At 36.6% G+C, this 25472-nt stretch overlaps 1 protein-coding gene across 14 annotated transcripts in view; it reads left to right on the top strand.

The window, feature by feature from the left end:
* Positions 1-25472, top strand: part of CSMD1 (CUB and Sushi multiple domains 1) — a 1157973-nt gene that overhangs the window by 709184 nt on the left and 423317 nt on the right. For all 14 annotated transcript variants that reach the window (XM_083828025.1, XM_083828026.1, XM_083828024.1 and 11 more), the window contains one exon: positions 20552-20664. In XM_083828025.1, coding sequence (XP_083684151.1) covers positions 20552-20664 — 113 coding nt within the window. The remainder of the gene's footprint in view (positions 1-20551; positions 20665-25472) is intronic.

The following is a 25472-nucleotide window of genomic DNA, read 5'->3' as shown; positions in this document are numbered from 1 at the left end:
TCTAAAATGTACTTAAAGTAGATAATTAAACTCCATAAGGCATCTTGTAGCATTGTAATCTTTCACAAGCCTTAATCTAATGAACCACAGAAATTATATTCTACTGGAGAATAGTCTTGATCTTACTTAAAATTGAAATATAGTTGTTTCCAGGAAGAAATATCCATAATAAACAGATTTAAGTAATGAGCTAGACAAACTGCTAAACTTGCATTATGTTTAATTGACCTATAGATAATTTATTCAGAAAAGAGCCAGTCAGACTGAAAAAATAATGCTAATCAGACAGCCATGCAGTGCTGAGGAAGTAAATGTTCAGTGACGATAGTTCTTGTGATAGGATAGTTCTTGTGATAGGCTAGCACACAGATGCAGACCTTTTAATTGAAGTGTCAGGCAACTGGAGCTTGGTAGGACAGTACTGTATAATAGTACCTTACTTAAATTTAGGATACTATCAGTACCTTTAGCAGAAACTTTACTGTGAAGTAAAAATGTGATTAGTACAAAAATGGAAAGAAAACTACTTCAGCACTTCATTCTGATGCTCTGAAAATTTAACTAAGGGGAAAGAATAAATCTTTCCTCTGCCTTTAGATGACACTTAGGACACACCAAACACCTGTAAAATCCCATTAGTCAAAAGCAGTGTTTGACGATATGCTTTCTTTAAGTTGGCTGCTTCATCCTGCAAGGTACTGACAGACATACTGAATAAATGATTTAAAATCATGATTAACTCCTGCTCTAGATATTTGCACATTCTTTTTTAAATAACTTCAGAGATTAGGAGTTGTAAGCTTCTCTGAATAACTAGATCTGTTTATAAATGCATTCATTCCTTTCAACTAAAATGTTCATGAAGCTTCTCCTGTCAAACTGTCCTGACTTTCAGTAGATTTCCAGCTTTGACCTGCACATTAAGACTGTAATTATTAAAGCTGAAGCAATAGTTTGCTTTATAAAGTGTATATTGTTCTTGACAACCTAATTTTATTTAGGCAGTTAAAACAGCAGCTGATTTCTTGTGTATTTGTGGTACTTCCCTTTACAGTCTTTCTTACTGTCAAGATACACAAATCTATTTCTTGCATAATTTTGTCTACTGAAATAATGTTAACACTGAGATTTTTTTTTTAACTATTTATTTTTTTCAAGCTTGAAAGTCTTATTTTGTTGTTATGTCATTTTAGTAGGGTTGGTGTTGTATCTATCTGTCTAAAGCATTAAAAATGGTGGCCTCCCTCAACCAGGAGGTGATTCTCCCTCTCTGCTCTCCAGAGCCCCCACCTGGAGTGCCGAGTTCAGCTCCAGGGCCCCCTGCACAAGAAGGACATGGCAATATTAGAACAAGTCCAGAGTAGGGCTATGAGGATGATCAAGGGGCTGGAGCACCTCTCCCATGATGACAGGCTGAAGGAGTTGGTGTTGTTCAGCCTCGAGAAAAGAAGGGTCTGGGTAGACCTTACAGAGGCCTTCCAGTACCTAAAGGGGGCTTACAGGAAAGCTGGGGAGGGACTTTTTGTCGGGGAGTATAGTGATAAGGGCAAGGGGGAGTGGCTTTAAACTCAAAGAGGGAAGATTTGATTTAGGTATTAGGAAAAAATTCTTTACTGTGAGGGTGGTGAGGCACTGGAACAGGTTGCCCAGAGAAGCCGTGGATGCCCCATCCCTGGAAGTGTTTAAGGCCAGGTGGGATGGGGCTTTGGTTTAGTGGGAGGCATCCTTTCCCATGGCAGGGGGGTTGGAACTAGGTTATCTTTAAGGTCCCTTCCAACCCAAGCCATTCTATGATTTTCCATGATACAAAAAAGGCAACATCAAATAGAACTAGGAAAATGTATCTGTATTCGATAGTCATTCTTATGTCGAAGGATTGAAAGCTTTTATTTTGGTATGCTAGATTTCAGTGATTTTATTTTCTTGTCATTGTATAATATTTTGAAATATCTCACACTAACTTCTGATGAAATATGACAAATTCATTTCTGAAAATCCATGGTAAACGGATGTGGCCATTCAGATTTCCTTCAAGATAAGCATAGCGAGAAGCTTTTTAATAAACAATCTTCAGAGTCAAATTCTTTTTCATTTTTCATCAATGAAACATCATTTGTTTCTGATACATGATTCACCATTCTTTGCTATTTCCCTGCTATTCTCCCTCTATTCAGAGGCCTTTTGTGGTTCTGAAATTGTTAAAAAGATTTTCTGTTAGTAGAAAATAGCCATGTTTTGTTGTGTTTTCAGCACAGAACTCCAGTAATTTAGTGTTACAGTCTGCAGTTTCCTATACTTTTGGAATTACTCTTTAATTTCATCATTGTAATTGTCTATTTGTACATGTCTATGTAAATGACATTCACAGGTGTTAAAGCCTATGTTAAAGCAATTAGCTGCTAATTGGCTCTCAACAAAAAATAATCATTTTTGGTTTCCAAAGTCATAATTAATGGTGCCAATTTTCAGTAGTAGCTATGTTGTGTTCCTGAATATTTTATGGATGTTTATTTTGTTATAAATTGCTTTTTGTCATGTGTTGGGTATCAATGTTCTTATACCCAAAGGATATATGTGGAGGTGCACTCTACCCTCTCTGAGGCAGGCTCACGAGCCTGCCACAGCACAGGCGTCTCCTGTTATGCAGAAGACGGAGGTTCCCTCCTCCTGCCAGGCAGCGGGAGGAGACCTAGATCAAGGGGGGGAATGGAGGCAGGTGCCTATTCGGGGTGGTAGGCGAGCCCTCTCTCTGCCCACCTCACCTTCTCATCTACCCTTAAATAATCGATATGAAGGACTAGAACAAGACAATCTGAATGACAAAGTAGATAAAAACCCGTCCCAGTTGGAGGGGGCGCCTAAGACAAGGCGACCTACACATCGCATTGCCACATCATCCTTCAAAGAAGAAAGAAGGGCTATTGTTATGGGGGGCTCCCTTCTGAAAGGGACAGAGGGACCGATATGCCGACCGGACCCAACCCGCAGAGAAGTCTGTTGCCTCCCTGGGGCTCGGGTGAGAGACTTCGCCAAGAAAGTCAAGCGCCTGGTACGGCCCACTGACTACTACCCGCTACTGGTCTTTCAGGCTGGTAGCGATGAAGTAGCAACGAGAAGTCCGAAGGCGATCAAAAGAGACTTTAGGGATTTGGGGCGACTACTTAGAGGATCAGGGGCGCAGGTTGTGTTTGCCTCTGTCCTTCCGATAGGTGGGATCGAAGCTGAAAGGTGTGCTGTTCACATAAACTCGTGGCTTCGAGACTGGTGTGACCGGCAGAACTTTGGGTTCTTTGATCACAGGAAGGTCTATGCTACACAGGGCCTGATGGCACCGGATGGGATGTGCCTCTCTCGGAGAGGGGTAAGGATCTTTGGTCAGGAGTTGGCAGGGCTGATAGATAGGGCTTTAAACTAGAGTCGAAGGGGGAAGGGGCTAAAACCAGGCACGCCGGTGAAGACCTAAGGGAAGGTACGCTAGAATCAGAGGGGCTGTGTGCCAGTGAGGTTCTTCGGGCAGATCCACAAGGTGCTGACTGTAAGGAGACGCACCTGAAGTGCTTCTACACGAACGCACACAGTATGAGGAATAAAATGGATGAGCTAGAAGTCCTGGCCCAGTCCCACAACTACGACATCATCGGCATAAGCAAAACCTGGTGGGATGAGTCCTGTGACTGGGGTGTCGCGATAGATGGTTACAGGCTCTTCAGGAGGGACAGGCAGGGTAGGCGAGGTGGTGGGGTGGCGATGTATGTGAAGCAGGGGCTGGACTGTGTGGAACTTCAGGTCGGAGATGGCAAAGTTGAGAGCCTCTGGGTAAGGATCAAGGGACGAACGAATAAAGGGGATGTCGTTGTGGGAGTCTATTACAGACCGCCTGGCCAGGACGATAGCGCCGATAAATTATTCTTTACAGAACTAAGAGAGGCCTCGAGATTAACTCCCCTTGTCCTTATGGGGGACTTCAACTTACCAGACGTTAACTGGGAGTGCCACACGGCTGACACGAGCAAGTCCAGGAGGTTCATGAAGCACCTAGATGATAACTTCTTGGTGCAGGTGCTAACGGAGCCAACTAGGAAAGGTGCCCTCCTAGACCTGTTGCTAGAAAACAGGGAGGGTCTGGTGGGAGATGTGGTGATTGGTGGCCGCCTTGGTCATAGCGACCATGAAGTGGTTGAGTTCAAAATTTACGGTGACAGAAGGAAAAGTGCCACCAAAACCTCATCCCTAGATATGGGGAAAGCGGACTTCAGGCTGCTCAGGGAACTAGTCAGCAAGGTCCCCTGGGAAACTGCTCTTGAAGGCCTCGATGTCCACCAGTGCTGGTCATTCTTTAAGCGATGCCTCCTAGAAGCACAAGATCAGGCAATTTCTAAATATCGCAAGTCAGGCAGGCGGGGCAGGAGGCCGGCGTGGCTGACCAGGAACATTCTAATGGAGATTAGGCGGAAATAGAGAGTGTTTCGCTACTGGAAGGAGGGCCAGGTGTCATGGAAAGAATACCGGGATGCTGTTCGTGTTTGTAGGGAGAAAATTCGTGTGGCCAAAGCACACCTAGAGTTGAAGCTGGCTGTGTCTGTGAGAGAAAATAAAAAGGGCTTTTTCAGATATGTGAATGGAAAAAGGAGAACTAAAGAATACATAGGGCCACTCCTTGATAGGGAAGGTCTCCTCACAGACAATGACATAGGCAAAGCAGAGACGCTTAACGCCTTCTTTGCCTCTGTCTTCAATGCCGATGATGGGCTTTGGGACCCAGGGTGCCCTGAGCTGGAGGACTGGGACGGTGGGGATGACAAACTCCCAACTGACCCTGAACGTGTGCGGGATTTGCTACTCCACCTGGATCCCTACAAGTCCATGGGTCCGGATGGGATTCATCCCCGGGTGCTGAAAGAGCTGGAGGACGTCATCGCGGAACCTCTCTCAATTATTTTTCAACGATCCTGGGAATTTGGAGAGGTCCCGGTAGACTGGAAGCTGGCAAATGTTGTGCCGATTTACAAGAAGGGTCAGAAAGAAGACCCTAGCAATTACAGGCCTGTCAGTCTCACGTCAATGCCTGGTAAAATCATGGAGAAGATGGTTCTCGAACTTATTGAGGCGCACCTGGGGGACAAAGCAGTCATTGGTCCCAGCCAGCATGGGTTTGTGAAGGGTAGGTCCTGCCTAACTAACCTGATTTCCTTTTATGATAAGATCACCCGTATGATGGACCAAGGGAAACCAGCTGATGTGATTTTTTTGGACTTCAGCAAGGCTTTTGACACGTTTTCCCATAGGATCCTACTGGACAAAATGTCCACCATACAGCTAAATAAAAACATCATACGATGGGTGAGCAATTGGCTAACGGGCAGGGCCCAAAGGGTTATGGTAAATGGGGCTGCGTCAGGCTGGCGGGCGGTCACCAGTGGGGTCCCTCAAGGCTCCATTTTAGGGCCGGTACTTTTCAATATTTTTATAAATGATCTGGATGTAGGAATAGAAGGTATTTTGAGCAAGTTTGCTGATGACACCAAACTTGGAGGAGTTGTGGACTCGAATGAGGGTGGAAAGGCCTTGCAGAGGGATCTGGATAGGTTGGAGAGCTGGGTGATCACCAACCGCATGAAGTTCAATAAGAGCAAGTGCCGGGTCCTGCACCTGGGACGGGGAAACCCTGGCTGCACATACAGACTGGGCGATGAGACGCTGGAGAGCAGCCCCGCAGAGAGGGATCTGGGGGTTGTGGTAGACAGCAAGTTGAATATGAGCCAGCAGTGTGCCCTGGCGGCCAGGAGGGCCAACCGTGTCCTGGGGTGCATCAAGCACGGCATCGCTAGTCGGTCGAGGGAAGTGATTGTCCCTCTCTACTCTGCGCTGGTGCGGCCTCAACTCGAGTACTGTGTGCAGTTCTGGGCACCACAGTATAAAAAGGACATGAAACTGTTGGAGAGTGTACAGAGGAGGGCTACGAAGATGGTGAAAGGCCTGGAGGGGAAGACGTACGAGGAACGGCTGAGGTCACTGGGCCTGTTCAGCCTGGAGAAGAGGAGGCTGAGGGGAGACCTCATCACAGTCTACAACTTCCTCGTAAGGGGGTGTCGAGAGGCAGGAGACCTTTTCTCCATTAACACCAGTGACAGGACCCGCGGGAACGGGGTTAAGCTGAGGCAGGGGAAATTTAGGCTTGACATCAGGAGGGGGTTCTTCACAGAGAGGGTGGATGCACACTGGAACAGGCTCCCCAGGGAAGTGGTCACTGCACCGAGCCTGTCTGAATTTAAGAAGAGATTGGACTGTGCACTTAGTCACATGGTCTGAACTTTTGGGTAGACCTGTGCGGTGTCAAGAGTTGGACTTGATGATCCTTAAGGGTCCCTTCCAACTCAGGATATTCTATGATTCTATGATTCTATGATTCTGAATTCTTATTTGTTGTTTTTTTCCTTCACTTGTGTAGCTCTTCACATTGTGTCTGCTATTGTAAGGTTCTAGAAACCTATATCTGTGAGGTTTATTATTATTATTATTATTAATGGATTTTAATCTGTTCCCTACCCTCCGATCTATTCTTCCCACTTACAGTTAAAACTTCCCCTGGCATAGCTCCCAAGGTCAATCAGAAACCCTGCTTATGTCCCCAGCCATGTCAAGATGCATTCCTCCATGCAGGGCAAAAAGAGCTGCAAAGAACCAGATGGTTTTTATCCTTACCCTTCATGTCCTGTTGCATTTTTTGGCAATGCTTTCAGGCAATGCGCTCACCTGAGTGGTGTTTTGTTTTGTTTTGTTTTTATGGTTGGTTGGTGGTGGTTTCGTCTACGATTTTTAAAAGTCCCCTTAAACATGTTGGAACTCTCCTTTTTACCATTTCTTGTCAACTATTCCTTTCTATCCATAACAGATACAAGGAATATTAGGACATAAGAAAATGGCCTCAGGTTGTGCCGGGGGAGGTTTAGAGTGGGTAACAGGAAGAATTTCTTAATAGAAGGAGTGGTTAGACATTGGAATGCGCTGCCTAGGGAAGTGTTGGAGTCACCATCCCTGGAGGTATTTAAGTGTGGAAGTGGTATTCAGGGACATAGATCAGGGGTAGACTTGTTGGTTGTAGGAGATGGTTTGACTTGATGATTTTAAGGGTCTGTTCCAACCTAAAATTCTAGGTTGTGATTCTATATACCACTTGCAATTTGATAGCAATATCTGCTGTAGTAGCAATACCATCTTTAATCCACAGAAGACAGAAATTGCAATTTTGTGGTGAAGTCTATTTCATGGGACAGGCAGGTTTCTCAGGGCCTAAGCTGAACCACAGCCTCATGTGCTGCATAACAGTGATGTGTGTTAAAACTAACTTCAATCTATGAAGTCTGGGGGAAGAGGTGGCAGAAGACATTTTTTCTTTGTAAGCAGTTAGGAGCTGTTCTTTCTTCTTTCCATGCTAGTGGGTGGTAGAGTTTTTAACAAGTGAAGGAAAAATTTCCCAAGGAAGGAATAAATGAAAAATAAGTCAGAAAGTTCAGGGTAGTATTACACCCAATATGTAAAGTAATTACTTTAACAAGCTAATTAACTTTAATGGACTGTCCCACTATTCCCTTGTCTCCTTTACTGACCTGTTTATTGAAGTTCTCTGAAAACTACCTGCTCTATTTGCAGAGCTGCAAATAATTCGAGGCTGCTGCTGTTGGTTAATCTAGAATCTGAACCTGGTTTTATCTGAACCTATCAATTATAATGAAATGTTCAGGGTGTCAGGAAGCAGAGGAGGATACAGAAATTCTCCTAATACTTAAATTCTACTATTTTTTCCTGCTGCATAGAAGGAAATAAGTATGTGAATCTAAAGATATGAAAACAGGGGATGTTTCTGGTGAAGAAGACAGTGAGGGGCAATAGAATATTTAGGTTAACTTTTCAGTAATGATAAAGGAAACAATGGCAGCAGCGTGTGCAATATAGTACGTTTGCACGCTGCTGGAACTTTTGAAACAGTCTGTAGGTGTAAACTTAATCAAATTTTATTCAAATTTCAGAGGAGTCAGGAACTGAAAGACTGCTTTGGAAAAACTTGTCTTATAATAGGATGCAGTAGCAATTGTGCTACCTTTCATCTATATATTATGAAATATTTTTTTAAGAGTGTATATATAACTTTTCTAAAATATATATATATTTAGAACTTTTTGTTGTTGCCATTGTTATTTTGTTTTTTGTTTTTCTTAGAATTAGTAAGTTTTACTTGTTATATTAAGAAAGTAACATGTCTGGGTGTAGTATTTGCAGTGTAGGCAATAATCCTCATAAAGCAGTATCAGCAGCTTCAAAATATATGAAAATTTGATGGAACAATAAATTACTCATCATGTCAGCAATTAAAAATAACAGAGCTGCTATCTAGCTAAGCTATTCATTTTACTAGCTTCAGGGTTTTGCCTCTTAGCAGTGGAAAAATATCTAAGTTACAATGTTCATTGTTGCTAATACTTTCTTTCTAGCCAGAAAATATCTGGATGTTAAAAGATAAGAAAAATGTTACTACTTTCACAAGGAACCCTGAAATATCCACCAAAAAAAGCTTGGGACCATGTCTGATTCTGGCAAAATTGCTCATCAAATTCCATGCAAACTTAGCACAGACCAAGGCTGGTTGAATAAACAAAGAAACAAACAAAAACAACAACAGGAATGCATTCAATAAAATAAAATAAAATATAATAAAATGCATGCTTACTGCTGAAAAACAACATGGAAGCAATTCACCTCCTGGTGGTAGTGGTGCTGCAGTTGTCACTGAGACAACTTACTAATAGTTATAATGGTAATTATATCATTTAGAAATAAGGAAATTGAGTAAATTCTGTGTCCAAAATTCAAATAAAGTATCCTGGCTTCCAGAATATGCACTATTATAAACAGGTATGTCTTTGCACTCTGATATCAATTTAGCAGGAAAGTTTCTCTCTCCCGACCCCGCTTAAGAGAAACATTATCGAAAATATATTTATTCTGTCAATACCTGTAGACCTATAGACTACTTGAAATTAATACTATTTTAATCATATATTGAATCAGAAATGCCTATAGCATCTCTTTGGAAATCATCTTTACATTTTCTTATTTTTATTTTATTTTTTTTATTATTTGGAAATACACCAGACATAAAACTTAGTAGGAGTGTATCTAAAATAAGAGAATTCATCTGCTGCCAGATACTATGATGCTATGTACTGTATACACTTACAATAGGCTATGCATAACTTATGCATAGCCTTATGCATAAAAACTTTTTTATTTTTTTTTGAGCTTCTTGATTTTGGTATTAAGATGTGTTATTTTAGAATGACCTATTGCTTATTTATTCTTCCGTGACATTTGAGAGATATTTGTCCCACTGAACCAACAAATATTACTCTTGCTTAACAAGACACTAGACAGTAACTAAACAGTAAATCCAGAGTCTGTGCAAAAGGTGTTTTCTTTATACAGTAATTCTATTTTAAAGTAAAATATGTCAGCTTCATAGCATACAAAAAAAAAAAAATCAGTATGGGGAAGGTTATTATTATGATTTTTTTTTCTTATTTCAGTTCTCCAGTGTTAGGCTGAAATTTTCTCCAAATAAGATGCAGTCAATATCTTATATCTGTCATTGGTACTCTTTGTTGCATTATACTGCTGATTCAGCCTGGAAATCATATTTCATGATGTTATAATTTCAAGGAAATGAGACATTTTTTTGTGAACCTGAGCTAGCTAAATGTCAGTTCCTATAGTGGTTGCATAGTTCTTTTCATTATAAAGTTATCATTTTCTGGTAATTGCTAAACAGCGTATGTGGGGGAACATCAAGCTTTTCTGTTTGCTTCTAACTAATATCTTTAATTCCTGTACACAGACAAAAAGGAAAACAAAACAGGCATATATTGCTAGAAAATTGCATTTTTCACTCACAACTTCTATTTTTCAGGGAAAACTTTGTGGTTCCAATGGAAATAAAGTTACTTTTTGACACTTAAAATAGCCTAAACATAATGTTAGAGACTTCTACTTAATTATATAACTGTAAGAACAAAATAATATGGTCAATGTAAGGAAAATGTATGAAAAATGTAGATAAGTCAACTTGACAAGCTTGACAAGATGTACTAAGAATTTAAACATTTGCCTTAGGTCTACGTCAAGACTAGTTTTAGAATTGGCAGGGAAAAAAAAAATTACACTTGAACATTAATCAAAGTATCAACAAAACCCAGCAAGGTTAATTTTACCACTTCAGAATATCAATGAAACACATACTATCACTGAAATGAGTAAATACGGGGTTGTTTGTCTAACTCAGTGCTTAACATGATTAGGAAAAAAATAGTGATGGAGCTACACAAAGCTTACATCCCAAGGGAAAACTTACTTTTTAGAGATATGAAGAGCACAGTTTGGACATGTGGTTAGGGCTATTCCTACATGGTGGGTTCACTTGCTTGTCTGTTTTTGAATGTTACCATGTGAAGATACTGAATAAGAGGGCTGTTGTTTAAATATTATCATTGCTTGGCTACCATCATGCTAATGTTTTATCCAAGTTGTATATTTGCTGATCACACTGAAATTTTGAAATTTAATTGTCCAAATTCTGGAACACTTGAAGATACTAAATGATGTGATTTTCAAAGATGCTAAGAGTCAACATCTCAGCAAACACATCATATTATACATTGAACAGAAAAAAAAAATATATATATATATATATGGTATTATGGTTAAATACTCTATTTTCAGTGTTCTCAAACAGAAACATTTTATAGTCCTTTTTATAAACATGAGGAAACTTCTAATACCAGATAGAGATAATGTGATTGTCCTGTAGACTTCAATGAGAATTCACTATTGATCAAGGATTTTCAGAATTGAATCCTAAATTGTAATTATCAGTCCATAAAAACTCAACTGAGTTTGTTTGTTTTTTTTTTTTTTTCAACTGCCCTTTTCAGTCAGACTGGGCTGTTTCTTAACATTCGCAAGTTAAACAAAAAGATGCAACTGGAACTATACTGTTGTTTGCAGTAGCACTAACATTTCTTGTTTTAATGAGTTCGCTGTATTTCCTTAACTATAATAATAATGGTCTAATAGTAATTTAGTATTTCTATTAGGGGGGAGTTACAGATGTGAGTCATTTTTAATGCAGAATAATTTTATATTATTAGTATATTTTATACTATTGTATTTTTGCCATAGAACCATTCATGAACTGAATGGTTCGTTTAACTATCACAGTTAAAAACTATTGATGGACTATTCTTCACTAGTTCTTTTTAAATATTTGTGGGTTTTGGCTTCTGTCACATTTTAGCAGTGACTTCCTGATGAACACACTTTCAGAGATGATATATATATATAATTGTAAAGAACTGATAAATCAGATTTTAAAATAGCTTGACCTTGGCAATATGAGCATTCCTTGTATCATCAGACTAGTTCAGACTTTCTCATTATTGCAGACAAGATTGCATTTTACATGCATAAAAATTCAGACAAAATGAAAATTGTAAACACTTTGGATGTATTTATTTTTTAATACCAAAAAGAAAAATGATAACATGGTATGTAATGTTAAAGTATCATGTATAATGTCTTACACATTTCAGTGAACCTGGGGAATCAAAATTGAGGAACCAATAATTGATTTAACTTGAGATTAATCTTTTTTCCTGTAAGTAATGCAAAATTCTCAATCAGTTCTGAATTGGTTGGTAGTCAGTTACGCTACCTTTTCTCCCGAAGGTTTTGTCTCAGTCGTCCTCAGATCATAGTCCTTAGAGCAACTTGACTTGAAAGATGGCTTCTCTACAAGCACTTTTAAATCCAGGAGAGCTGGAAGAAACTTGGTTAACATGAACCAATTTCATTTAACACTGTTATATCAGTGGTACTAAATTCAGTACAAATTGGATTCATACTGTGGAATATATGTATCAAACTCGATTCAAAGTGAGACACTGCTTTCTGGAAAGAGTGAACCACTTTAGTTATGATCTGGGTTGCTGAATGCAAATAGGTATGGGATTGGAATATATACATGCAGAAACGCATGTAGAATATAGAAATTTATGGAGACTACAAATAGTCCCCGTACTCAGAAGGCCTTGGAAGAATGGGGTAGTGCGTAAAGCAAAAAATAAGTGAAGATGTAATTAGAAAAAGATTGTTTCTTGCATTACTGAGTCATGTTTCAAGTGATACTAATGTTGTGTGCTGTAAACCAATCCCATTGAGAATAATGCTTGTCAGTGAGGCTTTTTCACGATGTCTGGTTAGTCATAGGATTGTGTTACTCTTGGAGAAGAGGTATAATGACATTTTTATAAACAATAAATCTAGTTTTCACATAGAAAAGTGGATGTGCATGCACATATTTGTGGCACAAACCTGGCTGACCTGATTTAAGCTAGAGATGTCAGAAGATTGCTGAGCACAGCTGGGGCTTTATAGCATTATAATGTCTGTGAGCACAAGGCAAGCTGCTGCTGCCTTTTAGACTGGAAAGGGTTTCTTCCTATGCTGTCAAAATGACTGAAGATGGTAGAATTTTATAAATACATACACTTAATGTGTATATAATCTTCCCCAGAATAAGTGAGGACTAAGTTATTCAGGAAATTATTCTAGATTTAAGTTCTTATGATGTAGCAGATGATAGTCTGATAAGTTAATCAGTTATCTTGGTTTCAATATACATTGAAACGGAATAATATTTATAAAATTTCCTTATCCTGGTTATTTTATCCTCTATTTTGATTAGTAATGTTTACTTTCATGGAATCTTAGCGAATTCCATAAATCTGAGACATTTAATTTTTTTTTAATAGATATATTTTATGAAGTAGTATTATGAAACAGAAATATAGTTTCATAAAATTTTATAGAGCAAATGTACATTTTTTAAGAAAATAAGTTAAATTATGTACAGTTGTATCCTTGTAAAACTTAAAATGCTATCTATTATTCCCATTCTGGCCAGTCTACAGATGGAAGTCAATGAGTTATGTTCTTTTATCAGATATTGTTTAACTATAATGTAAGATAACAGTATTTCATTGATTTATGATCTGAGATAGCCATAATAAAGGATTGTAAAGAACATAGAGAACCAATAATGAGATTTTTCTTCTTTTGTGTTTTACTATCGAAGAGAGTATGTCAGATAGATCGATCCTAAACTCATTCTTCATAGAGATGGCAGAAAGGCACAATCTAGAAGAGCTCTGAAACTTATTCTTAAATTTCTCCTTTAGAGACTGTTGCTAAATGTCCCCATCCAAGAAAAAGCAACAACAAAGAAAACTGTTATTAAAGTAATGAAATGAAATTAGTTATACTGAATTTTAAAACATTTTTCAATTCATAATATTAGTATATTGATTTTAGATTGCTTTGAAAATCTTACGGCTGCATCTACAAATGAAAAGACATTGTAGGACTGCATTACTGCAAACTTAATATACCTGCTGATACCTTTTTCATTGCAACTACCTATGTTAAGAATGTCCTGTTATCTGTCATAAGTTTACATCCTTTAGAGTATTAGAGAATAGACCTTTTCCAGAGGGGGGGGGGGGGAAAAAAAAGTATAATAGGTCCCTAATGTACTTAAAAATTTCCATCCCATTTGCACTTGTTATTATTTTATATATTTTAAATATGTTTTTCATAACGATGTGTCTGCACGTTTGCATTTTTCTTAGCTGATGTGACTAAGAAGGAACAATTCTGAGAGATTAGTATCTGTATGAAAAATGACAATGAAATTGGCAAATAAGAAATATTTTATAAGATTAATTGTTACTGAACATTGTTTTAGACATCTGCATTTTGCAATCTATCATGTCAGATTTTAATCCTTTATTAGGAACTTATAGTAAATGAAAATGAATTAAAAACAAACAAACAAAAAACAGATAATTTCTCAACTTTTTTTTTTTTTTAATGAGTAATTTCTAAAAGTTATTGATGAAATTCAAATTTCTCGTTTATGGACCACTAATGATTTTTTTTAGGGGTTTAGTATGAACAAAATTAAAAGGAAAAATAAACTACAGTTTTCAGAGTGTTAACAAAAGTGCTCTCATCTGAGTAATGGCACTAAATACACTGCAATGCTCCTAAAGAGAATACTATCTGCTCTGAGAACTAAATTTTATCATTGCAGCTGTTAATAATTACAATCAACAAGAGAATTTTTTAAGGCAAAATTTTTATCACCGAAGTGCTCAATTGCTGTATATCAGTTGCAACAAAAAAGCCTGCAACTTAGTTTTATTTGTTCAATTGTGAGCTTGTTTTAAATTTTCATTTCCCTTCAGAACAGCTGCCATATTAAGACCCTACACATATCTTCTCTGAGTCTGGACATAAGAATTCCTTGCAAAGGTATGGCAGAGTGGCTTGCAATATTTAGGGTCTTGGTTGAATATCACTGCATTGAACAATAAAATCTAATTGATTGCTGTGTCCTAGAACTTAATGTTCCACGTTAGCTGGACAATGAAAGCCATATATCAGCAAAAACCTAGACATGTAAGGAATTATTGTTCCTTTATTCACTAGCTCGAGCACAGTAATAATATTCCAGAGGAGGCATACTCTATCCAGAGTGCCATGGAATATTGTCCCAGTTATGTTTGTCAAATATCAGAGCAGTATTGAAAAAAAAAATTTGCTAATACTGTTGAATCAATAAGCTGAGGTGTTCTTCATAAAGCTGCTTTCCAAACACCACTTAAAAAATAATAATAATAAAAAAATTAAATATCTTTCAAAAAAGACTGGAGATTTTGGCCACAAAATAATTAGAATAACTGGAGAGAAACTGAGGCAGATTTCTTCAGAGAATAAAATTCTGAATTTTGGCATGTCACATGATCTAAATTATAATAACATTTATATGCCTTTGATAAGGTTCAACTGTTAATATTTAACTGTTGATATTGATATTCTAGTTCTCTCATTTCTAAGGTGAGATTGATCTCAAACTAATGTGGAAGTCTAAAATACTTCACGCAATGTGTGCTCCCAAAATACCTGTTCCTCTCCCTTGACTGTACAGGGAGCTTAGCCCAGGTGCAGACTACTGAACAGTTGAAATTAGATAAGATGAAGCCCATCTTTTTCTCCTCATTTCACCAGGCCAAAGTGCTTCAGAGCACGTCTGTAAACTTCTGCCTAGGTGACATGAAAAAATTTTTTTTTTCTTGGAAGGCTATGATCTGAATCAATTTTGGGACAAAATATCAATTTTTTGCTTTAAATTTCCAATTCAAGGAATCTGAATATGGTCTTGTCACTTAAAACTTTATTTGCTTAATGGAAAAATATAATATGAAGTATTTTTATATTAAATCATAATAATTGAGTTTAAAATAGATCAGTCATTAGCATTTTCAATGTAACAATTAGTAAGTACGCTGAGAAGGAACAGAAAGGAATGAATAACATTTTACCAGACTTTGAAAATGTTCTATAATAATGCATTTTGAAAATTCCATGAAGTTATCACAAAGTAGTCATCTCACTTTTCTCTTATTAATCATTCCATATGAAACATATCTGAATTGTTTTCCAGGCAATGCTTGTGTATAATGCAATCAAGTTAGTTATGATCTTAATGAATGTAACAACTTCACATGGACTCAATATAACAAACATATATTAAACCATATATCACTGTTTGGCTGAACACAAAATGGGGAAAATAGGTAAAATAAGATAGGTAAATAGGTAAAATAAGGATAAGTGTAAATGAGTTGACAAAATAAACTCCCAAATCCACAGATTTATTTTCTTTTAATTCTTTCCTGCATTTGCAATTTTAGGGAAGTAAAGTATTAACAGTTTTCTAAGATAAGAATAGAATATCATTTGGTTATAGTCAAAAAATTTCAAGAACCCTATAAAGAGACAAGTTTCAGTTTTTTTGTTCAGACAAAACCATTAATTAGTTTATTTTCTTATCAAACCAAAACCAAAATTGTTCTTCCTCTCAATTAATTAAGTGTAAAATACTGTAGCTATACCTGGATTTGAGTTAAATATGATTTCATAACTACTGGGAAATTTTAGCTGAAGAAAATAAATATTTTAGTGACAAACCCATTAGTACTCACTGTAATAAAACCCAGCACTATCTCTTGAAAGTGGAATAGAGACTTCAAAGAACATTCTGCTTCTATATGTGGCACACAATATGTAAGGAAAACATAACTCCTTCAAGATTATATGAAAATAGAAAGCATTACTATGTGTATTAACAGTATATTAGTGTCTGAGAGGAAATTATGGAATAATAATAAAAATGAAAACATCAAGTGAAAAAGTAAAACGTGAAGTTGTTTATTTACTCCTCACAGTGCTCAACAGTAAGAAAGTCTCTGCTATTTGTGATCCTGTTCCAGCCAAACTACCTTCAGGTTTACAAGGAGAGTAGCTGACACAGTATAATTATTTCTCGTTATTTCTTGTGAGAAGGAGTGTTTATCAGCTGAGGAGTAGTATCACTCTAATATAACTATAAAACTCCAAACCTGGCCGAGTAGGTCTTTATGGTGCTGCAATAAGCAGCGTGCACAGGAATTCTCTGAAATATCTGCCTTGTTCTGTGGAGCACTGTGCAAAAATCTTGTATTTAGAAATGAGAGGGCTGAGGTTCCCTGTACAATTTTCATTCTGAAGCCTCAGATAAATGCATTGCTATACAAATTTATTTGAGAAATTACTTTTTTTTTTTTTTTCCCCTCCTATGGGATAGCTCTTTAACAGGTCACTCAGTGAATGAACAGCTATTTTATGTTTCCTTTAATCCTCACTCTGTGTGGACTCAAATACTGTTTAACACACAGCCTTCAAACATGTCATTCGTCAAAGTGACAACCAATTTTAACCCTTCTGATGTTAGAAGCTAGGGGACTAGCTGACATCAGTAGCTGAGATGAAAACATTTCCAGCACATGCTTAAATAACATATATTTTTCATATACACATGAAAACCTGATTTATGTAATTTAGATTAGATATCACTTCCTCTAGCCTAGTCAAACCATCACATGCTAGTCCTTAAAATCAGTTTCAGAAAAACCTTGCCTTTTCAAGTGCAGAGACAGAACTGAAACAGAATAACCTGATTTGTTTTGTATTACTTCCAAAACAATAAGTGTCTTTAATTAAAAAAGAAATAAGAAAGACCTGTGGTATCCTTGTTAGAAAACATTGAAGAAATCTTCAGTAAAGACCAAAGCATGAAAATTTCTAAGGAGAACCTTAATATTAAAATAAATAAATAAATAAATAATAATTTTTATCTCACCTGAAAAAATTCTGACTGATATTCCAAGGATTTCCAAGTCCTCATCTGATTGTAGAGATTCAGATTATGTATGGTTTTAGATGCAGCACTGCTTTAATAATGTCAAACAGAATTAAGTTGAAGTTATAGTGGAAATTGATTTTTCGAGGAATCAAGTAATTTTTAAGATATTGTGGCATTTCTTAAACAGAAGAACAGCATTTAAATATGCAATAGTTTTCTTCCTAATCTGATTAATTTGCAATTTAATGCCCTGCAATTTAACATCATAATTAAGTCCAAATTATTAATTTATTATTATTATTTTTTTTAGAAGTCAGAGGAGGTGGTGACATTCACAATGCCTGTTGAGAATCTGTAGTTTAGACTAACGCCTACACAGTGCCCAACAAATTTGGAGGGAACACTATTCAGTCCTGGGCAAAACAGTTTCAGGGATTACTTTAACCTTTTGGAGCACATACTCTGGGGCATTGTTCAATAAACTACTCTAGACATAATCACAATGCCTGTTTTGCATGGATACTCAATTAATAACAAAAGTTCATCCGTAACAGCAAAGGCTGCACTGAGTTAGAGAAAACACACTGCACCAACTCTAGCATACTGAGACCATATGAGCACTTATCCAGAAACTGTGGTATGTGACGCACCTCTCAGCTGGTAATGCTCAAAGGAAATCTTCCTCCTCTTTCTACAGCCTCAGACATGGGACTGTATTGTCCCTTGTGGGACTGGGAGGACTGTCTTTTCCTGGTTGAGCAGTGATATGCTGCCTAAGTATATTAGTGAACCCAAATAGGTGGCCAAGTCTTTCCCCCTGCAATAGAGTAACATTTTATATACCAAAAGGATGAAGTAGTTTATCGATGACTATGTGTTTTAGGGACCTTTCTCCTAGATTTTGTATCTTTTGTTGCATATACAGTATTCAGTTATGTGGGATTGTAAAAGAACTGCCCTTGACAGTGCTTGTTTTACTTTTCTCTGAGAAGCACATCTATAAAGTTACTAAATCTTTTTTTTTTTCTTTTTTTTTTTTTTGACATTTCCTATGCGATGGGGATATTTTATTAGAGTCCCGTTCCATGATAAATAAGACCTAGAAATAAGTAAGAAGGAAACAAATCAATTTTTCATATTACCTTCAACTTTTGTATGGGTTACAGATCTGCCTGTTGTAACGCAATATGTCACTTTCAGCAGTAACAACCTACCTTCATTCACACTCAGTGAAAATAGAATATAAATGTAATTAGAGTAGAGTGGATTGGAATGGAATGGAATGGAATGGAATGGAATGGAATGGAATGGAATGGAATGGAATGGAATGGAATGGGATAGAATAGAATAGAATGGAATGGAATAGAATAGAATAGAATAGAATAGAATAGAATAGAATAGAATAGAATAGAATAGAATAGAATAGAATAGAATAGAATAGAATAGAATAGAATAGAATAGAATAGAATAGAATAGAATAGAATAGTTCATTTGGAAGGGACCTACAAAGATTATCAAGTCCAACTGCCTGACAGGGCAGGGCTAACCAAAAGTGAAAGCATATTATTAAGGGCATTATCCAAATGCTTCATGAACACTGACAGGCTTGGGGCATCAACCATTTCTCTAGGATGTCTATTCTAGTGTTTGACCCACACATTAAAGAAATTTTTCCTAATGTCCAGTGTGACACATATACAAGAGTGGTTTGCAGGATTCAAGTCTAACTCTCTTTTCAGAATTTATTGTTATTTCTGAATTTGTCTACTGCCATGAAGACATTTTGAACACCTTACAGAAAAAAAAAGATAAAAAGAAAAAAAAAAAAGTCATGCACAGTTCATAAGCTTGCTTCCCAAAACATCCTTATAATTAAATTAGCCACTCAGTCATATTTCACTGTCTGATTGTCTTCAGTTAAAAGACAAGCAGCATTTCCAGTAAATATATTCCTGTCTAGTACACTATCAGAGAAATCACACAGCTAAATTAGAACTCTGATAAAATAGGCTACTTAAAATACTGTCTCAGTTTCATGTTCATATTACCATTATCTTACATGGGATAATGGGGAGATTTGTAACTATTTAGCTGTAAATTATAGGGTTCGCGTAGATCTGAAAATATGTGTATATTGTGTGCCTGGGAAGTAACTGTTTATTATAAATGTGGCTAATGAAAGATGTACTTTGAATGCACTTTTAGAAGGATGTGCTTTTACTTTTTTATTATGTACAACTTAGTTCATACAAGAATTTAATATTACAACCAAGAGTTCCATGTACTTTAAAATCCAGAGTTCTGGATATGCCAGATAGAATGCTATTACATGTGTATTTCATAAAAAAAAAAAAAAAGCAAACAAAAACAAACAACAACAAAAATCAGCTGGTAAACTAAGATGTGAAAATGAACTGTCAGCATTTTGTGAACTCTGAGGTACCAGAAAGTACTCTGAGGTACTTGAACCTGTTTGTATTAACAAATGGTATGGTGCAACGGTAGACTATAATATGACAAAATCTGGTGCAAGGGCCTGTTGCCTGTATTAGACAAATTTTTGGTATGCACTCTTTCTTTACTGATAGCTGATGCTATGTAGTTGCCCTACATTTAGTTGTTTTTTTTTATTATTAGTATTATTTTTTAAATTATGTATGGGTAGACATGAATACACACAAAACAGTTATAGCAAGATATTTATTTAGCAATAAAGTACTATCCAAGCTTAACATTATCTTGTGCCCATAACCCTTATTAATCCTGTCTTCTTGCCTTACATTTGCTCTACTGTGAGGTAACTGACACAGCAGGGACTCAGATGATCGTGTTTTGTCATAATTTAATTTGGTTATTGTTTGCTGAATTATTTGATACAGACTTGCATACACAAACATGCACATACAAACACACACTAAAATATTATGTTTCTATTCTAATTTACATCAGAGTAGTTTGGAGATACAAGTTTTGACCATAAAATGGGTAGCTATAATGAAACAAACAAACAAACTCCCATGGTTATAGTTATTAAGCTAGTAAGAAATTGAGATTAGATGACAATGAATTACTGTTGACAAATATTCATTGTAAACAATACAACAATATATTTTGTCTTTTTTTTTTTTTTTCTTTAAGGAATTCTAAACAGGAATTTTTTTAACCCTGACAAATGATTATTTTTATTTTTTTTTCCAGGCTGACTGGTATGAACCTACCTTCTCCTGTTATCAGCAGTAAGAACTGGTTACGGCTCCATTTTACATCGGACAGCAACCACCGAAGAAAGGGATTTAATGCTCAGTTCCAAGGTAGGAAATGTATAAAAGTGCATCAGGAGAGAGTCCTTTACTTTTAAGCATGGCTAAAATGGCAGTGGTAGAAATTTGTGTTTATATATCAGGGACAGATAAAAAGCTGACTCATATTACTACAGCTCTTAAATTGAGTAGCTGTTACCATTGTGTCATCAGGTACTTCTAGGGATTTATTTTTGAAAAAAGTATCTGTGCTTCACGTTGCTCTTTGCTTGCTCACTTTTTCTATAATAAATTGCTTTGCATTCAGTCTGGTCTTTGCTTTAAAAACATGCCTGGAATGCAACTTGCAGAAAGTCAGTTCCACACAAAGGCATGCCCCTATCTAAATGTTGTCTTCCTTCATTACTCAAAGTGAAACTCTTATCCAGAAGCTACATCCATCATTTGGAAATTTAGCTCCGTCCTAGCAAAGCACAAATCATATTTCAGGCTTCTGCATAAAATTAAATACACAACTTTAAAGAAAGACAAGAGGATGTCAATGTTGTTGTCAGTTGCTGCTTATGTTCACCTAGATATTCATTAAAATCCAATTTTTTGAATGGAATCTTTATTGATTTCTGTACTTCATAAATCTTCAGGATCAGAAACGCTGTTGTTAGATTGAAAACTGAAGAGCTCTGTAAGTCAGAAATACAATCAGATTCTTAATATATCTGTACTTTTAAATTCTGTGCTTCCATAAGCTGTTTTAAACATTTTGCCCCTACACACCATCATGAATATAGCATGAGTATAGAACTTCCTTTCTTTCCAGTAAGGTAGGATCTGTATCACATTTTAGAAAATGACAACTGCACTGCAACAACCATGTGTTTCTGGTGACTATATAACATATGCATGTAATACAGATAAAAACATTTAACATACATAGTTCTTTTTTCTTTAAAAAGATTGTCACAATTTTAGGGAAAAAAAAATCTTGGAAATTTCATTGTTTTCTCAACTAAACACAAGTATATATTCTGTGATCCTTTGCACTTATAACTTACTTTTACAAACTATTGAGGATGTATATGAAATGCCACTATTGGTGACTATGAATTTAAATGTACTGCTTATGTTACGCTCTGTCTTAAACCTATTAAATGGAGATCACAAAAACAATGTGATTCATCCTTCTGAAAACCTAAGAATCAGCAGAATAACAAAGGAAAGTTTAGGATAGAGTAACCAACTCTGAAAATTATTTTGTTATTATTATTATTTTTCAATATATCTTATTTCTGTCTAAATACTCACTAGAAATTAAAGCTGTTTGTAAATACCTAGGGAGATTTTTTTTTTTCCACATGTATATCTGTACAATAGGTATTTTATTTAGGTGTAATGGTAAACTTGACTGAACTGCCACAGAACTGTTATATCAGTTTTATTCAGTATTCTGAAGTATTATCAGTATTCTAAAGATTCTTTAGAAATTTTTATATTTTGAAAAATGGTTTGTAATGCTGAATTTAATTGCTTTTATGTTATAAAAAGCATGCAATAACAAATTATAAACTTAATGGACTTAAGTTACCAACTGGTGAAAGCCAGAACTGTGCTGGTTTAACTTACTTTTAGGTGGCTGAAAGACTGATTGAAGTAGATTAAATTGCCATTTTTTTGTTCTATTTTGGACTGTCTTTACATGTGAGAGATTTAATCTTGGGACTCTTATTTCTTCTTGCTTCCAAAAAGTATCAATCCTCAAAATAATTGAAAATGAAATAGTAACTATAGTTAGTTACTCTTTTGAGACTCTAAATTCAGCTCTAGTTTGAAACAAGTCATTCCACTCCTACAGAGCTAAAATTGCTTTATTCATTGGAGTTCATCAGATCTACCTTAAAGCAATACATCCCAAATAATATTGGAAAGCAATAAGATGCAGCTAGCCCCATTGTTATTTCATTTTCAGAAGGCATCTGGACATGGTCCTGGATAGCCTGCTCTGGGTGGTCCTGCCTGAGCAGGGGGTTGGACCAGGTGACCTCCAGAGGTCCTTTCTGACCTCAACCATTCTGTGATTCTGTGACTTTTACGTCTAGTCATAAGATTGCATGAGTTACCAAAAAAAAACCAAAAAAACCACGAACAAAATCCACAGAAGAACCCCTGAAAGTTTAAATGAATACTGTTGAACAGGGGGGCTGCTGACTCCAGCAGCTCTGCAGAGGTCAGGCTGCTGCAGCTCCATTCCCCAAGATCCAGCTAGAAGCTGGAATAATACTGTGCAGTACCCCTAGCAAGCACAAGCACACAGAGCACACATAAGCACCCACGACACACATCTGGACACATACAGTAACACAGACAGACATATTCAGCACTCATATGAACAAAGACAGCATCAACGGCCTCATTCTGTTTCTCCTCTCTGGTATGGAGATGTGTTAGTAGGAAATAAATGCATGTACACCCCTGCAATAGCTGGGCTTAGACATCCAGCCTGCCCAGTACCTACCCCTGGATTCCAGTCCCCTCAGTTGCTGACACCTGGGCATATGAAACCCACGAGGCTGCAGCCTCACTCCACGTGCTGGTACTCAGACCTACCTGTGAGCACACACACACAAACACGCACAAGCATGTCTCAGGCAAGCCCAGGCCCCATGGTCTTACCAGCACTTGGCTGTGACCTTCTGGTCCCTCCAGTGGCCACCTCTTGCAGGTGACTCACCCTCTGAGACACACATCCCCTGTGGGCTCCCAGTATCAGCTGCTCACTGGCTTGTCTAGCTGGGTCTTCAGGAGCCACACACTCACTTGCACACCTGCCCTTGCTGCTGGTGCAATGTATTCAATATACATATCTGAATGCATTAACTAAATATAGTTGAAAATGCTTGGCAAGCTGAATGTAGAAATAAAACTACATAGTATAAAAGGTGTACCAAACTAGTGGGTCTTCAAACTTTGCCTTGAACCATACTTATGGTCCTATCTTCCATCAGGTCAGAGTAGCTTTTAAAATTAACACGTATATGGGGAAGGTGGTTTTTTTTGTTGTTTTTTTTTTTCCTTGTTTTGTTTTGTTTTTCCTTGTGGTACTTTGTTTTGAATTTCAATCTTTTGATGTTGATCAATAAAAAAGTTATGCCTCAGTTTCCTAGTAAACCTGTTGATTTTATTTTATTTGTTGATACTAGTATTTAGCCAAAAGGAGACCCCAAATGCCCTGTGAAAGCTGACAACCACCAGAACAAATTTTCAGAACAAATGCACCAGAACAATGCAACAACATGCTTTACCATGTCAGCTTCATATCAGTAACCTTTGTCTCATGGATTTAACACTTCCAGCAGATATAATTGAACTCAGTTCTTGTTCTACCTTGTTCTTACATACACTGAGTCATTTGATGTTCATCCCTCTCCCTCATTCATGCTGATATACAAAGATTCTTTCCATATTTTCAGTGGGAGTTGCAGAATACATGATTTGGCATATGCTCATGCTTCAAAAATGCATAAATTCCCCAGAGATCAAGTAAAGTAAAGTCTCACTATGAGATGGAAACCTAGCGTGTCCTGGCAACAAAGCTTACCAACACAGATAGAATGAATTAACAGGTGTGATAATGAAACCCCTTCTTTTGCACATTTACAGTCTGTATGCTATCCTTTAGATTTCACATATTTCCAAGACAACAGAAGAAGGGTTTTTTAAATATTTTTAGCTTTCATTTGAAGAGAAAAAAAAATATACTTTTTTTTTTTACATTAATTAAAACTACTCTGTTTAAGTCACCTACTGATTTCAAAATTCGTAGAAAGAGAATAAAATAAGAAAGTTTCCAAAGTAAAAGCTGATTAATGAGTGTGTTCCACTTTTACAGCAAAAATCTCTGTTGTAGAGTGTTTCAAATTAAGTATGCTATTTTTGGCAAGTTATCAGAGAGGTCCAAGGAGGTATTAGGTAGTTTGATCATTATGTACCAGAAGTCGTCTGTCTTCTGTGTTTGACTACTTTGAATAATTCAGGATTTAACAAATAGATAATCCTTAATTCAAACAATGAATATAATAGAGTCTGCTGAAATAAATCTGTACTAATGGAAAACCATGAGTGAAATAATGTAAAATAAACTGCTAGGTAAAGTAGTTATATGCAGTGAGCTTTTGTAATTCAGTGTGTGTGTGTATGAGTCTGTATCTATTCTTCCTCCACATTCTTTAAAACCTTAAAAAATGGTGTTTGACATACATTAGAAAACTTTGTGGTACTCCCTCAACTGATGCATGCATGGCACTTTTAATCTGATGTTTCAACGGAAATCGTCACTTCCAGTAAAATTAGAAGAGAAAATTAGAAGAGAAAATTAGTAAAAACAATTAATAAAATCAAAAAGTAGGATAAACCTGGTATTTCCTAATTTTTAAGTGATACAGAATATCATTTTCCATTAAGCAGTAGTGAGACAATAACTTGTGTTTTGTTAAATTTTGTCATCAGGAAAGGTATCCAATCTTGATATGAGAACATCAACAAATATCCACCAATCCACCATCTCTCTTGACCATTCGTTTCTTTGGTTAACTCTACCAGTGTAAAAAATGTAGGCCTAACTTCTCAATTGTAGTAGTCTGGTTTGATCTTTCTCGGTCCAGTTGTGATGTTATGTTTTTCTCCAATAAAGTAGGAAGCCTTTTGTAAGCCTTATATTTCCCCTCTTTGAAGTACTAAGTCACTTCTCAATCTCTCAGATAAACTAAGGAGGTTGAGCTCTTTAAATCTCCCATTGGAAGCAATTTTCACAAGTGTCTGCATTTATTTCATATTGAAGTAAAAGGTAGTGTTATTTGAAACTTCCA

This window comes from Anser anser (genome assembly GCF_964211835.1).
Source record: "Anser anser genome assembly, chromosome: 3".
Classification (NCBI taxonomy): Eukaryota; Metazoa; Chordata; class Aves; order Anseriformes; family Anatidae; genus Anser; species Anser anser.
Note: the sequence above shows the minus strand (reverse complement) of the source record. Positions and strands in the feature narration are given on the sequence as shown.